At 38.6% G+C, this 15940-nt stretch overlaps 1 protein-coding gene across 2 annotated transcripts in view; it reads right to left on the bottom strand.

The window, feature by feature from the left end:
- The window catches only part of TMEM39A (transmembrane protein 39A), a gene marked incomplete at its 5' end in the record, with an annotated part of 28273 nt that extends 12615 nt beyond the window's left edge, over window positions 1–15658 (bottom strand). For both annotated transcript variants that reach the window (XM_079704701.1, XM_079704702.1), the window contains 4 exons: window positions 315–469; window positions 2498–2581; window positions 7244–7466; window positions 15546–15658. In XM_079704701.1, the coding sequence (XP_079560827.1) occupies window positions 315–469; window positions 2498–2581; window positions 7244–7466; window positions 15546–15658 (575 nt within the window). The remainder of the gene's footprint in view (window positions 1–314; window positions 470–2497; window positions 2582–7243; window positions 7467–15545) is intronic.
- Window positions 15659–15940: the final 282 nt, after the last annotated feature.

Genomic DNA, 15940 nt, shown 5'->3' with positions numbered 1-15940 from the left:
TCAGCATATGTACACAAGATTTGTGAATTTTATTGCATACGAATTTTATTTGGTGGACAGAGCTAATGAAAATATTCTTCATTGGTAGGAGAGGCATACCTCTTGGGGATAATCTTAGTTTATGTCTATTGTCCCAGCTGTATCGCAGTTTAGAAAATAAATTATATGGTCACTCTAACCACTGATTTTTCCAATTTTCTGAACTCCTGCTTTATATTGAAGAATTTCATTTCCCTCCCTTTTATACCATCATTTGCATGACCCAAGTAATTTCTTAAGACTTACTAATAAAATAGTAAAACTGGAGTACTCACGGGTAGCCAAGGAAAAGGAGGTTGAGGACTGAATGGCTTCGGAAGAGATTGACCAGGGTCCAACAAAGTACCCATCCACACAACGTAAGTAGCACCAAGCGAGCTGATATGAGAACCATGTAGTGAATCATTGATGCTGCACCCGCCTTAGTGGCCTGTAAGTTTGGAAGCACCAAAAAGAAAAGCTTAAAAGTGACTTTATTCAAAAGCAATGTGACTCAAGTAAGGACTTAGTAGATTTAGTGGAAGGTAAACTGTGGGAAAAGAAAAAAAAAAGGAAGGAAGGAACGAAGAAAAGAAGAAAAACTGCCCATCCCACCTTATCTTCCTCATTCTTGAAGATTCGATCTCTCCAGGGACAGTTAGCTGTTTCCTCCTTGAATTCCCATAGTCCCTCACAAAGACCTCCTTTAAGTTCTTATGATATCATCTAATTTATTTACACTGGGGCTTCTCAAAGTATGTTCCATGAACCACACTCATCAGAATTACTGGGGCTGCTTACTGAACATGCAAATTCCTACTGACTTTCACCACCAGATATAGGGAACAAAAATCACAAGTCAAGGAACCTGTATTTTAACAAACCAACGAGTGATTTTTATGTAAGGATAATGAGCCACTAATTTATCTGGCTCCGGACTAGACTGCAATGGCCTCAACAGCAGCAACAGTGTTTCTATTTTTCCTTGAATCCTCCCCCCAATCTGTTTGCTAAATTAATGTTTAATAAATTACTGAAACTTCAAAAATAATCAGATGTTATTTGACAAATCCCTATATAAATAAATGTTTCTTTTTTGACTTTTGCAAATATGAAAATAATGCATGATCATTACTTCTAGTTCTTTACATCACAGCTGTTCAAATATTCTTCTTTAATCCCAGATTTTTAAAACTGATTAAATATAGTAAGAAAACATACTTGTCTAAACATGAAGCTCTGCAATGTCATTTTCTTTCAAACTGAACTAGGAAGGAATGAGTGAAATGCAGGGGAAAATGACAGATTCTTATAACCTCTAACAGCAGTGTCAGAACTCAGAAAAACAATTTTCTGGAGTCAACAGCACATGGGAAAGGAGGAGTTTTTCAGGTCCCTCCTATATATCCATTTCTTAGTTCACCCAACATACTACATAGCATATATAATATATACACAATATATACTATTTGTGTAGTTACTTATAAATGCAAAGAAGCAGTTGAATTAATACTACGGCCTGGGCCTTAAACTGTAGAGTAGGCTCAAGCTGTTCTCAGCCCAGCAGAACAAACAGTTGCATATCACTCCCCTGATACATACCTCATGCCAATGTACCTCATGTGCCAAAGTCAAGGGAAGGCATTTAAGCCAATGGAATTACCCCATTGCCTCCATTCTCAAATGTTTAGGATTAGTAATAAATTTAAGTTTAATATTTGTCTTTCTTCGTTGGGCAGCCTCATAAAGACATCATAAGGACGTCAAAAAGACATCTTACTTGTCTTGGTTGCCACTGTATCCCCAGGACCTTGTGTAGTATCTGTCACATATAGGTAGCACAATGGTTAAGAACTTGGGGTTTGGAATAAGGCAAAAATGATGAATACATTCAAGCTCTGCTGCCCTGGTGACACTGGGAAGAGTGTGAGGAGGAAAAGAGTATGTTGCTATTGGAGAGTAAGTAACAGGAGATCCTAACCTAGGGAGGGTCAAGATTAGTCCTATGCAAGTGTGGATGCTGTCATTTTAAAATTCTAAGTTTTAGTAAACTCAAACAAATGTCTCTTGCTAGCAACTCCACAAATGGTATATAAATAATTTCAAGTGAATGTTACTTGAAACAATGTTTTAGATGCAACTCTTTATTTACATACATACAACTCTTCTTAACAATAGTTACCTAAAATCCATCCTATTTTTACTGCAACTATCAAAATTAGAAAGATTGTACTGGAGAACTCAGAAGCTAGAACTAAGCTCCTATTGGACAAATGAGATTTCTAACAGTTGAATTAGTATATCACACTTGAATTTTAAATATACTGTAAGAAAACCTTTTAAAAAGAACTAGCACAATTCATGTAAGAGTAAAGAAATTAATTTATAATTGCATTCAAATTATACTTGGACATTTCACATTTTCAACCTCTAACTAGCTCTAGCTACAAGTGATAGAATACAGTGAATGAGCTGTTACCTCTGAGATGAGGGCCCATACAAGCCTCCTCGCAAGCATCACTGTGATGAATGCTGCCAGGTGGTAATCAATGAGATGAAAATTCTGTAAGAGAAACAAATAACTGTATCAGAAAGAAATACGTGTATCCAGTTGGAACTACTACATGAAGAGGTTTGCCCCCTCAAAAGATTGTCCTGTATCATCTTACACTTACAGACCACAGGAATTTGAGGGACCTTGAAGAGACTACCTACCTTCTACTTCTTTCATGACAAATTGCTTTAACTTTTCTAACACTATTTTAAACTATCTGGAATGTAACCTTCTCTTTTTTTGCAAGTTTACTGTATTAGAAAGAAAAGATTACAGTTTTGGGTTAATAAGTGATAACCTGCAGAATTATGGCAAGAATAATTATCTAAAATGCCATATTTATAATGAGTGTCAAATTTAAATTCCCAGGCTTCAAGAGTTACTGTTGTTGGTCTCTCTTTATGAAAGCTTATATTAATCTAATTGGGCATCTACTAATCTAAACTCCCTACTCACTGATACATCAATACATTCAGTCTTTCCCCTTAACTTGATTTAAAAACATGTCTAATATTTGATCTCTTCTTCCTATAAAATGATAGCATTACCTAGGTGACGTGTATGGTTCCTTCTAGTTCTAAGTCTGTATATATAACTGTGATAATAAACAAAATGAAAAGTCATTAGCAACAAAAAAAGTTGGAATGTATTTTCATTTTGATGGTCAAAAGGTCTGTAAGTTTCCACAGTCCTCCTTCCAGAATTTCTCAACTTATTCAATAAATATGAACTAGACACCCACAGCGTGCCATGTAGTCTTCTAGATACTGAGGATACAAAGCTGAAGAATGATAGACAAGATTCCTGCTTTCCTGGATCTTACTTTTTACTGCAGTGTGAGAGAGAAAGGGGATGGCAGAGATTACTAGTTGTTTCTTCTGCCATCACAGAATTTAACTGGACACTGACTCCTAGCTGACTAAAGGTTCATTTCTCAGCCTCCCTTGCAATAACTACTTGCGGGTAAGGGATATGAGGGAAAGTCATGTGTGTGACTTCCAAGCCATGCCCTTAAAGGAAAGAGCTGTCTCTTTCTCCTTTCCTCCTTCCTGCCAGCTGCATGTGATGACAAGAGTTGGAGCCTTTGGACCATGGTGTCTGAAAGAAGCACACTGGGGGTGGCAGAGCAACAGATACGAAGAGTTGCCACACTGGCCTTATATCACCTACCTACTTTTTATACAATAGGGAAATAAGCATCTGTTCTGTTTTAGACACCCTGTTACAGCAGTTAAACCCACATCTTTAATAAAGTTGCTTAAGGGGGGAGGGCAATGACAATAAACAAACTAACAAGCAAAAGCATTTCAAATAGTTATGCTGCTGGTAAGAAATAAAACAATAATGACTGGGAAGTGCAGAACCAATTTAAATTGGTGCTTAGGGAGGATATCTCTGAGAAAGTGGCACTTGGGCTGACAGCTGAATGACAAAAAAGCACAAGCCATGACAAGATCTGGGGGCAGAGAGCTCCAGGCAGAGGAAAAAGTAATCACACAGGCTCTAAGGCAGGGAAATTATATGCCTGGTATGTCTGAAAATCAGCAAGAAGGCTGGAATGAGGTAATGAGCAATAAAAGATTGAGTTTATATATTTTTTCCTATGGGGAAGTCATAAGAGTGTTTTAGGCAAAGGGTGCCATGATTCTATTTGTATTTTAAAATTATCACACTGATTGCTGTGTGGAAAATACATTGTATTGGGGAAGGATCAGTTAAGAAGCTATTGCTTTCAATTCAGATGAGAAAACATGATCGATTGAACAGGGTCAGTAGCGATGGAGTGGCCAGATTTGGGATACATTTTAAAGGTAAAGCAGTATCAAGAGAGTGGCTTACCATTCCTCAGACCCTTTCCTTTTCCCTGTCTCTCTTTAAGTGTTTGGATTCTAACAATTATTTATCCCCTCTTAGTTTTGAGATTCCTCCCTGCTCATCCTACTCCTCCAAAATAATGAAAGCAAATACACTACACCCCCTAGCTAATGTCTGGGGGGTCTTATGTATCACCAATCCATCTAAGACATTTTTTATATCGAAAAATTTAAGTGCCTAATGTACCTCATTGTTAAGCAAATTTTGTTATATTCTAAATCACTGAAAACTAGTAATCTACTTACGATTAACTCTTTTTTTTTTTTTTTTGCGGTACACGGGCCTCTCGCTGTTGTGACCTCTCCCGTTGCGGAGCACAGGCTCCGGACGCACAGGCTCAGCGGCCATGGCTCACGGGCCCAGCCGCTCCGCGGCATGTGGGATCTTCCCGGACCGGGGCACGAACCCGTGTCCCCTGCATCGGCAGGCGGACTCTCAACCACTGCGCCACCAGGGAAGCCCACGATTAACTCTTTATAAACCAGAATATTTGATTAATCAAAGCGCTCCACTCCTGAATATTCTGAATAACTTACTACACCACTTTTAGCTTTTACGTTTCTTAGGGATAAGACTCACTCAGCTAATTATTTGATAGCTAGAATGAAACTTTACATATTCAGGTGCCCACATTTTCTTTTTGATAATTATTAAGATCTTGAAAATGAAAAAGAAAAACCATATATATAAATCTGACAAATTTCTGAGTCAGGCATGCCTAACAGAAGAAAACTTAAAAGAGACAAACCACTAGTTAAGACATAAGTCCCTTGGCGACCATCCCAGTCAAGTTGCCACCTGCCATGCTTGAATACCTTCAGTGGTGGGAAGCGATTAGGTCTGTAGCAGCCCATTCACCTTTAACAGCTCACTGATGCAGGCCCTCAGATTCATGGGCTAAAATCTTATTTGCTATTCCACATATGTTACTCTTAGCTCCACAATTAAATTTTAAGCTTTGTGTGATCAAGGATTATGTGTGGCAGATAAGTTAGCCAGTCCACATGATAACCTCCTTTAAGTGTGCCTTCTTCTACTGTAGGGACTGGAAAGCTAAAAACTACATTTCCGAACTTTCCTGTAACTAAAGTTACTAGATTTGATTTAATGTCTGCCAATCACATAAACTGAGTAAAGTGGGGAGAGGGGCAGGGTAAAAGGCACCCATTTTTGGTGGCATAAGTCAGGCAAAGGAAGCATAATTCTGGAGTCAGCAGCCATAGCAGCCCTGGCTCCCTCCATTTCAAGGCAACATTTATAAGGGACTTTCACACGAACTCCTGTCAGAAATGGTTGACTGGGCAAAGAGCTCTTTCATTACCTTAAAATTCAGTAAGTGAGAAGTTTCCATGGGATGTCAAAGTGAAAACAGTATAACAGAACTAACCAGTGGTACTCATGGAGTAAACACAGAATAAATACAGGAAGTAAAGCATAGCAGATAGGTCTGAATTTGAGTGTTCACTTTGTCATATGTGATTTTAAGCCAGTTTCATAACTTCTAGGTCTTATATTTCTCACATAAAATGGGAGTCTTAGCGTAGTACCTACCTGTTTTTAGAAAGAATAAATGAGATAATACTTGCAAATAACAGTAAATATTTTAGCAAGTATTTGCCAATGTCACTGTTAAGATACTGAGGTATTTACTTATAAAACTATACAGCTGGAAGAAGCCTTAAAGATCACCTAATCCAACCTCATTTTACAATACCATGGCCAAAGAAGGATTTAAAATAAAAATGTTTATTCCCTTCTCATACTATCTTGAATATTTTGGTCCACATTTCCTTTCTATGTTCACCAGGCCAGGGAGGTTTTCTAATCATTTATAAGTGTCAGACACATACAAGCTACCCAGAACAATAATCTTCTTTCTCCTAGAGCATATCTCCATTATCCATCCAAATCTGCCACTGCTGTCCACTTACCTACTAGGTCACCTGACTATCCTGAACTGTTACTTTATATACCCATCTGTGGAGAACGCTCTGTGCATCAAGATTACCACAGCACACTAAATAACTGGAAAGAGTTATAACTGCTGATGTACTTCAGCAGAGATGGCTAGTTCTTATCTCATTTTATTTTGGTAACAGAACCCAATTTTACTCAGGGTAACAATGAACCCAGCTAAGGTACTATATTGTCCAACCTCCCTTAGAGTTAGGAGTGGGTACATGTGAAAATGACGTGAGCCTGGCCTATAAGAAATTCTCCTTTATGCTTCCCTACGTTCTTTCCCCTTTCTGGAGAACAGGGACAGACCACAGCCACCTTGGAGGCCACCTGCTAGAAGATGGAAGAGTCTCCATCGGCCTGGGTCCCCTGCCAATGGAAGTGTGCTACTCTTGCCAACCAGGACAACTGCCTCAGACTGTTACATGTTTGAGGCGTTATACAATTTGCGGTTTATTTGTTACAGAAGCTATCATTATCCTCATATAGCCATCAAAAGGGTAAAGTTCCTGGAATATAATCATACTTCCACCTTAAACTTTCAACAAATTTAACATGGTGTAGAGAAAGCTAAATATCAAAACCCTTCTGTGATATGGTTATAATAAATACTTAAATGTTTTCTGCATTTTCATTTATATTTTTACTACTTCTGGTTATGGACCAAAGCCAGATATTTAACAATCTTATGACATTATATTCTGAAGGTAATCTGTGCTTTAATATAAAAACATTTTATTCCAAGAAAAATTAAGAAAAATAATTTCTACACATAAGTTTTCCTACTAGTTTCTTGGCTAAGTAACATGAAGAACTTAAAGGCCTGTTAAGACTTACCAGTGAAGTACAAGAGGCAGGATGATTATAAGGATACCACCACACTGTTTTATAGATGTTGATGTACTGAATGAACAGAGCAACCAGCAAGTAGATGAAAAAGAGAAATTCAAAGAGCAGGCTCCCATCCACAGGCAGATCAGGAATTTGGCAATGACGAACAGGACCTGGGGTGATTAAGGCTGTGATAGGTGGGACCGGAAGGCCAATAGCACTACCATTCCTAAAAAGAGAAAATTATGGTTAATTCCAATGGTGATACCTTTCAGTGTCAAAGAGCACAAAGGGGTTCTGCTTCCTTCTTCACCTACACTATAACTGTTGGCCCTCCTCAAGACTCTATTCTGGGACCTTTTGCTCGTCTCTTTTCCCTCTGTACACTCTCTCTCCGTAATGTAATACATGGTCATGGCTTCCATTATCTCCTACATGCTGAAAACTAAAATTTCTCTCCAAAAAGCTCACTGCTGCATTTTAGATCCATGATATCAAGTTGTCTACTGGACATCTCTGTGGTTCTCCTCCTACAATCCTGACCCTAGTCCACGGCCCACCCAGTTAGCTGCCCCTATCAGAAACCTGGGAGTCATATTAGGAATTTTCTTCTCTAAATCATATATACTCCACTTTATAAATCTTTTTCCAAACTGCACTCTCCTCTCTAAACCCACTGCCTAAGTTCAAGGAGTTACCATTTTTCACTGGAACTACTGAGGTAATCCCTCTAAATTCAACTCTACTTTGACCAAATCCTCCAATCTGCCTTCAAAGATCTTTCTGAAGTGAAACTGATAGCGTACTCTCTTGCCTAAAACTCTTTTTTTTTCTTAAATGCTGAGCCTTCTTTTAATTTATTTATTTTTATTTTTGGCTGTGTTGGGTCTTCGTTTCTGTGCAAGGGCTTCCTCTAGTTGCAGCAAGCGCGGGCCTCTCACCGTTGTGGCCTCTCTTGTTGCAGAGCGTAGGCTCCAGACGCGCAGGCTCAGTAGTTGTGGCTCACGGGCCTAGTTGCTCCGCGGCATGTGGGATCTTCCCAGACCAGGGCTCGAACCCGTGTCCCCTGCATTAGCAGGCAGATTCTCAACCACTGCGCCACCAGGGAAGCCCTTGACTAAATCTCTTTAGTGGCTCTCCACTAATAGCATAATATCCAAAAATGTTTAGTCTGTCCTATGAGGCCCTCTGCTTAACAGACTACTCTCATCTCTTATCACTCCTCCACATGCACCCTATATACTACCCATGCTATTTGCTATCTGTGAATATACATGCTATTCCTTTGTATACACCATTCTTTTTACCAGCAATGCCCTCCACAATCACCTTCCTTAAAGCTTCACATACACATTTACAGACAAAACCCTTCAAGACTTTTAAAATGATCAACATATCCTCTAAAAGCTTACTCTGACTCACTCAATTCAAACTGATTCATCTCTCCTCTGTGCCACCATTATACCTAAACTCTGCCTTTATTGCACTTTTCATACTGTTATACAGTTTTTTTCATACTGTTGTATAATTTTTTTGCATACATCTTTTTGTCTATCAGATCATAATCTTAAGGACAGAGACAGTACTTTTCCTAGTTCACTGCAAATACATACCTGTAGGTTGAGGAGACAGCAGACCAATACAGTCATGAAAAAGAGGGAGATCTCTTAAAACACAAATTAAAATGTAGAGATTTTAATCCCTATCTTCTTGTTCTTTCTCCTAAGCTCTTTTGTAAGTCACAAATAGCTGGGCTATCTAAAATGATAAGATGAGGGACTTCCCTGGTGGTCCAGTGGTAAAGGCTCCACACTCCCAATGCAGGGGGCCCGGGTTCAATACCTAGTCAGGGAACTAGAACCCACATGACGCACCTAAAAGATCCTGCATGCTGCAACTAAAGATCCCACACGCAGCAACGAAGATACAGTGTGCCACAACTAAGACCCGGAGCAGCCAAATAAATAAATAAATAAAATGATAAGATGAGGGTAAGGAATAAAATTTCCCATTGTTTATATGCCTGTGAATAGAGATCTAAGGGTCTACTATTGCTAATAGAACAAGGAAAAGAGGCTTGGTTTGGTTATTTCCAAAGAAGATTCTAGAGAAGGAACAATATTAGTGTTACCATTCTACTTTAAAATTTTCAAATATAGAATTCTACCATTAGTATGTGACATTTACAGTACTTTAAGTGACTCATGGGAGTATGAACTCTGCTCATTCTGAACAGTTAAGAATACCATGGCAGAAACTCAGAAGAGCTAGAAGGGAAGAACAGGGATTGGGGGAGGGTCGGAAAAAATTATAAAAATTTCTTCCCCTCATTCTCAAGAGTACACTCCAATGGAACAAGCTTACCAAGGAGTAGGTTGTGATCTACCAGTAGGTCTCAAAACCTTATTTGCTCAATCATAAACCAATCATTAATACACCACTATCCTCTGATCTGTTCTGGGAGATGGGCCACAGCACTGCACAACTCCAGGAGGTATTTTTCACACAGAATACAACACGAAAGGTGCCCTCTGAAGTTGTTCAAGTTGGTGAACTTGGAGAGAATTAATGCCAGCAGCCATTCTATTCTCTCACTCCATTTAATCATAAAATATGGACACAAAAAATTCTGACGAGGAGCCTCTACTCTAGAATAAACTAAACATTCTCTAGAACAAATAAATTTCTTATTCCTCTTCAGTCAAAAGTACATGCTAAAATATCTGTTATGATTTAAAGGTTTTTACACAATTTTCCTAAGTAAAGCAGACTAATTCTGCTGTTAACAAAGTTAATAACACTCTGGGCTTCAAGAAAAATATTCAAAACAAAGTACAAAAGATCTATATTTGTGGAACTACCATATGATCCAGCAATCCCACTCCTGGGCATATATCCAGAGAAAACCATAATCCGAAAGGATACCTGCATCCCAATGTTCACTGCAGCACTGTTTACAATAGCCAAGACATGGAAGCAACCTAAACGTCCACTGACAGATGAATGGATAGAAAAGATGTGGTACATATATACAATGGAATATTACTCAGCCATAAAAAATAATGAAATAATGCCATTTGCAGCAACGTGGGTGGACCTAGAGATTGTCATACTAAGTGAAGTAAGTCAGACTCAGAAAGACAAATATCATATGATATAGCTTATATGTGGAATCTAAAAAAAGGTACAAATGAACTTATTTACAAAACAGAAATAGAGTCACAAATGTAGAAAACAAACTTATGGTTACCAGGGGGAAAGAAGGTGGAGAGATAAATTGGGAGATTGGGATTGACATATACACACTACTATATATAAAATAGATAACTAATAAGGACCTACTGTACAACACAGGGAACTCTACTCAGTACTCTGTAATGACCTATATGGGAAAAGAGTGGATATATGTGTATATATAACTGACTCACTTTGCTGTGCAGCAGAAACTAACACAACATTATAAATCAACTGCCCTCCAATAAAAATTTTTTTAAAAAATGATGTGCTCAATCCTCCTCCCCCATACTTGGAAAAGCACCGCTCTTCTGTACGCCCATTAAATTCTGTCCCTAGTTCCCTTATCACACTTATCATTCATACAGTAGTGAAATATTCTCTTCCCTGGTAGACAGTGAGCCACGTGTAATCAGAAATCAAAATGTTAGGGAACTACTGACCAAAACAACTCACCTTGGCCAGACACAATAATAACTGCTTGCACGAGTTATCTCATAACAGGAGATCCCAATAAGGAACATGGTGCTGCTGCTGAAAACTAACTGGGAGAATTCGGGAGGGGCCAAAAGGAGGGAGGAGATGCCAGTCCATAATATGTCCCGCCAACCTCCCAGAAACCCTCATGCTAGAATCCATCTTGGCTGAGAGATGCGTGCGTCACCAGGAAGTACCAAGTCAGACCAAATACGGCACAAGCAAGATGACTGGCCAGAGACAACCCAGAAAGCTAACCCCATTACCATAAAACCCGAGACTGTGAGCCAGTGGCAGGGCAGTTCTCCTGGGTTCCCTTACCCTGCTGCTCTCTGTCCGGGTGCCCCTTCCAAATAAAGTCTTTTGCTTTGTCAGTTAAAAAGAAAAAATTCTGTTATTTGTGATAGCCTATACAGCCTTGGCTATTATACTTCAAGCCAAAAGACAAAGAGACAAACATCAAATATAGTGATCCAGCGAATCAGTTGGAAAGAGGAAAGTATTCCTATATGTTAAAAGTTTGAGAGGAGATATGACCAAAGATCTTAAAACCAAAAAAAGAAAAAAAAAAAGAGCTAAAATAAATAGACTTTGTCAATACATCTCAGAAAATTAATTACAGAGGTATCATTTAAGAAAAATTAAAAGTATTGTTCCTAGGGCTTCCCTGGTGGCACAGTGGTTAAGAATCCGCTTGCCAATGCAGGAGACATAGATTCGATCCCTGGTCCGGGAAGATCCCACATGCCACGAAGCAACTAAGCCCGTGTGCCACAACTACTGAGCCTGCGCTCTAGAGCCTGCAAGCCACAACTACTGAGCCGACGTGCCACAACTACTGAAGCACACACACCTAGAGCCCATGCTCCGCAACAAGAGAAGCCACCGCGATGAGAAGCCTGCGCACCGCAACGAAGAGTAGCCCCCATTCGCCACAACTAGAGAAAGCCCGCATGCAGCAACAAAGACCCAACACAAACAAAAATAAAATAAATTTTAAAAAAAGTATTGTTCCTCTGAAAGAATAAAAAATAGATTCAAGAAGAGCAAAGTGACACAAATGTTTGAGATACAATGTGGGAGAGTTCTAGTCCCAGATTTCTCACTAACCAGTTGTGGTTTTTGAGAAAGTAACTTTATATCCCTGAGCCTCAGTTTCTTCATCTATAATACAAGGGTTGGAAAAGATTCTCTTCAAAGAACTCTTCTCAATGCTATCACTGAATATTCTCTTTCAAACCGTGCTGCAGGTCCCCAAGACCATGCCTAAGCCTGATGATTCGCTAGGAGGACTCACAGGACTGCGCATATAGTCATGTTCACGGCTACGATGTATAACAGCAAAAGAATACAAATCAAAACTAGCAGATGGAAAAGGTACCAGGCAAAGTCCGGAGGAAACCAGGTGCAAACTTCCAAGAGTCCTTTCTCAGTGGAGTCATATAGGATGCACTTAACTCCTTCAGCAACTAGTTATGACAACATGTGTGAAGTGCTGTCTACCAGGGAGGTTCATTAGAGACTGAGCAGGCAAGGTTTTTACTGGAGACTAGCCATGTAAATACTCTTTACCTAGCACTACCAAAATTCCAGACTCCCAAAAGGAAAGCAGATGATCAGCATAACAATCCTTAGAAAGGACTGCATACGAGGTTGGCATCTGGGAGCCTGACTGGTAAATAGTCCCCTCCACTGATACAAAAGCTTCCTTAAATAATAAGAGTGGCTCACTGTGCCTAAACTATTTGTGCAAACAATATGAATTATGGTGGACCCTGCTTTGGCCTTGTATGCAGGAAAGAGTTAACATAGCAGACCTAAGACTGGCCTTTACGGAGCTAGCAAGCAGCAAATTTTAGGTAAGCAAACAGATAAAACAAGAAAAATTTAAAGGAATAAAAAAGAACTAAAAGGGATAGAGAAAGCAGTGATCATTTGGACATGCTCAGGTGATATTATTAACTAAGCATACAAGAACAAAACAAGGAAAAAAAATCACTCTTAGTCCTTCTCAAATAAGATTCTCCCTCAACTAAAAGCTCTCTAAAAAACTCAGCAGTTCACAGTATATCCTCCTTTAGAAGGCAATCATCTAAGCACATAGTCCCAAGAACAAATCCCTGCTCCCCGCAGGTAGAAAGCAGGACAGGATGGATTTCAATTCTGATTGTGTCACCAAACTACCTCTTTGATATTTTCAAGTTTAACTTCAAACAGGTCACAAACACCTAAGAAACAGGGGCAAATGCTCTCTTCTGCTGCTGATTTCTGTCTTGCAGAATCAAGTATAACATCCAAAATTACATCACACTTAAGCAATTGTCTATTTCTCTCTTCAATACTCTACAGACACTCCAGAAATGAGTTCTCTGCATCTGGACATTGTCTTTCTTTATACACATCCTTCCTAAAACTATATTCTAGGCTATCTAACACTGGTTTTATCCACACTTTTTATACCCTTTCCCCAGGTCTTGTAAAACAACCTATTCTAGGCTGCTTCTTTCCCATCAAGAAACAAATATAGGACTGTCTGTCTTCTTCCAAAATAACCCCTCTAGGTAAAAATGTCACAAAATAATCCTTCATAATAGCTTTAGTGACTTTTCAAAACATGAGCAACTATTATTTTTCACTTTATTCTAATCTGTTGAAAAATAAGTCCTTCTCCCCACCAACCCCATTAATTGCTAAAGAAATATACGTTAAAGGAGGAAAGTTGATGGAGAATGGTAGATCAAGGCAACCATAACTAGAACCTGGAAAGCCAGGATAGAAGAGCTACAAGGAAGACAGATCACATGCTCAGAGCTAAACTCATTTAAGAGCAGAGGTATTTTCTAAATGTTCTTAGTTCTTCCCAGTATTCTATCTGCAGACTTCAAGTACATGCAGAACCATCTGAGAATGTGGTTTTCAGCTCTTTTTAAACAGCAGAACAGTTCATATTCCCTCCCCCAAAAGACATTTTACATGGTATCCTAATATTTAAAATACACAGGAGAAAAAGTTAGTCTCATTAAGAGAGGACTAGGAAACCTAAAGCCTAGACTACTAGGCCTGAATGACTTTTTTCCCCTTCTTTGTGCTCCTACAGCAGCCCAAAACACTGAGGAGGGTTTCCATGGGACGGTATGAGAATCTAATCTAATCTAAGAATCTAGGGAAATCCTCAAAGTCAAAGTAAATGAACAAAGAACTACTGTAGTTAATACAGAGGTAGAGTTAGAATACTGTAGCTAGCTAGAATCTTAGCTAGGCACAGTTACGATCTTCTACTGCAATTTGAAAGCACTGAATCACTAAACTGATGGTCAGTATATATTAGTAAAATTAAAGCATGAACTTCAAATAGGAAACATCCTTCATCTCAGTATCTATGTTGGACAGTACCTTTCCTCAATAGCATTTTCACATAGTCTCATTTTTTCATTTTTATTTATTTAAAAAACAACACGTTATTTGTAGAAATTTTGGAAAATTCAGAGTAAAGTTTTTAAAAGTTACTGCAATTTACTACTTCATTTACTTCCAAGCAGAAAGTATTTATTTATGAAGCAGAAAGTACCACCGTTTTTAAAATGAGGAAACCCAAAGAACAGGAGAGTAGAAATATTACTCTAGGATAAATTATAAGTACTCTGTATACATATGTAAATATAAAATTTGGATTGAAAATTAGTATAATGAGAATCAGAGCCTGGAAAGTCCCTTCAAACTGGAATTTCAGGGAGAGCCCCACTGAAATGACAATTCAGAACTGCTTTTGAAGACTGAGTAGAGCTTGGGGTGGAAGGTCTGAAAGAAAGAAGGGCAGGCCAGAAAGAGAAAGTGCACAAATATCAGGAGGGCCTGAAAATACAAGAGTAGTACTGACTGCTAGCTGTGAAAATTAGAATCCAGGCCAGAGAAAACTCTATTCAGGGAGGAAGCAGAAAAAAAAAAATTATCTTGACCAAACAATCCAGTAAAAGCCATCTCTTTCTACTGCTACATGATAGAACCTCCTGATGAAATGAGTTATCCTGGATAATTTTAGAAATAATTCATTCTAACTTTTGAAAATTAGGAATAGAGATAAATTTCCATTAAGAAAATCAAATTCTTTATTCTCATACAACATAACACAAATCTTAAGATGTTTAGGCTACAGCTGATAGTTTATTCATTTCATTTTGAACAAAATAATTTTTAAGACCCTTGATAGAATATGACAATTTTAGAATCTCATGTTAACTGTCTATTTTAATTTGCCCTCCCCAAAAAAGAATGCTAGTAAGTAGTTAAACCATCACATTCATCTTGAACTGTAATTCATTTCTCCCTTCTTTTAATAGCTGGAAAAAAAGGTGATGACTAGAATTTGGATTATCAGCCGTAAGTATGAATCAGCCTGTTTTCACTCTGTGGGCATCACAACTTTCTATCTCCAAAGTATTCTGAAATACTTCGTTTTCAATCTTTAGGGTCAGGATTTCTACTTCAGTGTCAGAAAACAATCTTGATAAGCAAATATCTGAATAACATGATGACTTCTGTATTAGCCTTACTGATCATAGGATACTACAAATTACGCAAAGTCTTATTTCTTCTTTACCTGTTTCTCAGGCCTGTTCCATTGCCACAGCCCCCACCAACCAAAGTCTGCAAAGAAGGTAAAGCTGAACGGCTTAGCTGCTGCCGACTAGGGCCCCTCCTTCCACCGGGCATGTCCAGGAACCAGTCTGCTTCCAGTGCCACCTGTAGCTGCAACCCAGGTTAACGGTTGTCAGCCTGTTTCAACACTGAACAAAAAGAGACATTTAAATATCAGTTTACTATTTTTAAAGTAGACAGTGTAACAAAACAACCAGAAAAACTGAGTGAGCAGACCTTGTAAAACCAGATTGTCAAACAAATGCTCCCAATGTCTCTTACCTAGTTTATTCTAATGAAAGGACTACTCAGTCTCCAATGGGTCAGAAGCCTAAGTTCTAATCTAAGCTCTGTTTG

Source organism: Hyperoodon ampullatus (genome assembly GCF_949752795.1).
Source record: "Hyperoodon ampullatus genome assembly, chromosome: 5".
NCBI lineage: Eukaryota > Metazoa > Chordata > Mammalia > Artiodactyla > Ziphiidae > Hyperoodon > Hyperoodon ampullatus.
Note: the sequence above shows the minus strand (reverse complement) of the source record. Positions and strands in the feature narration are given on the sequence as shown.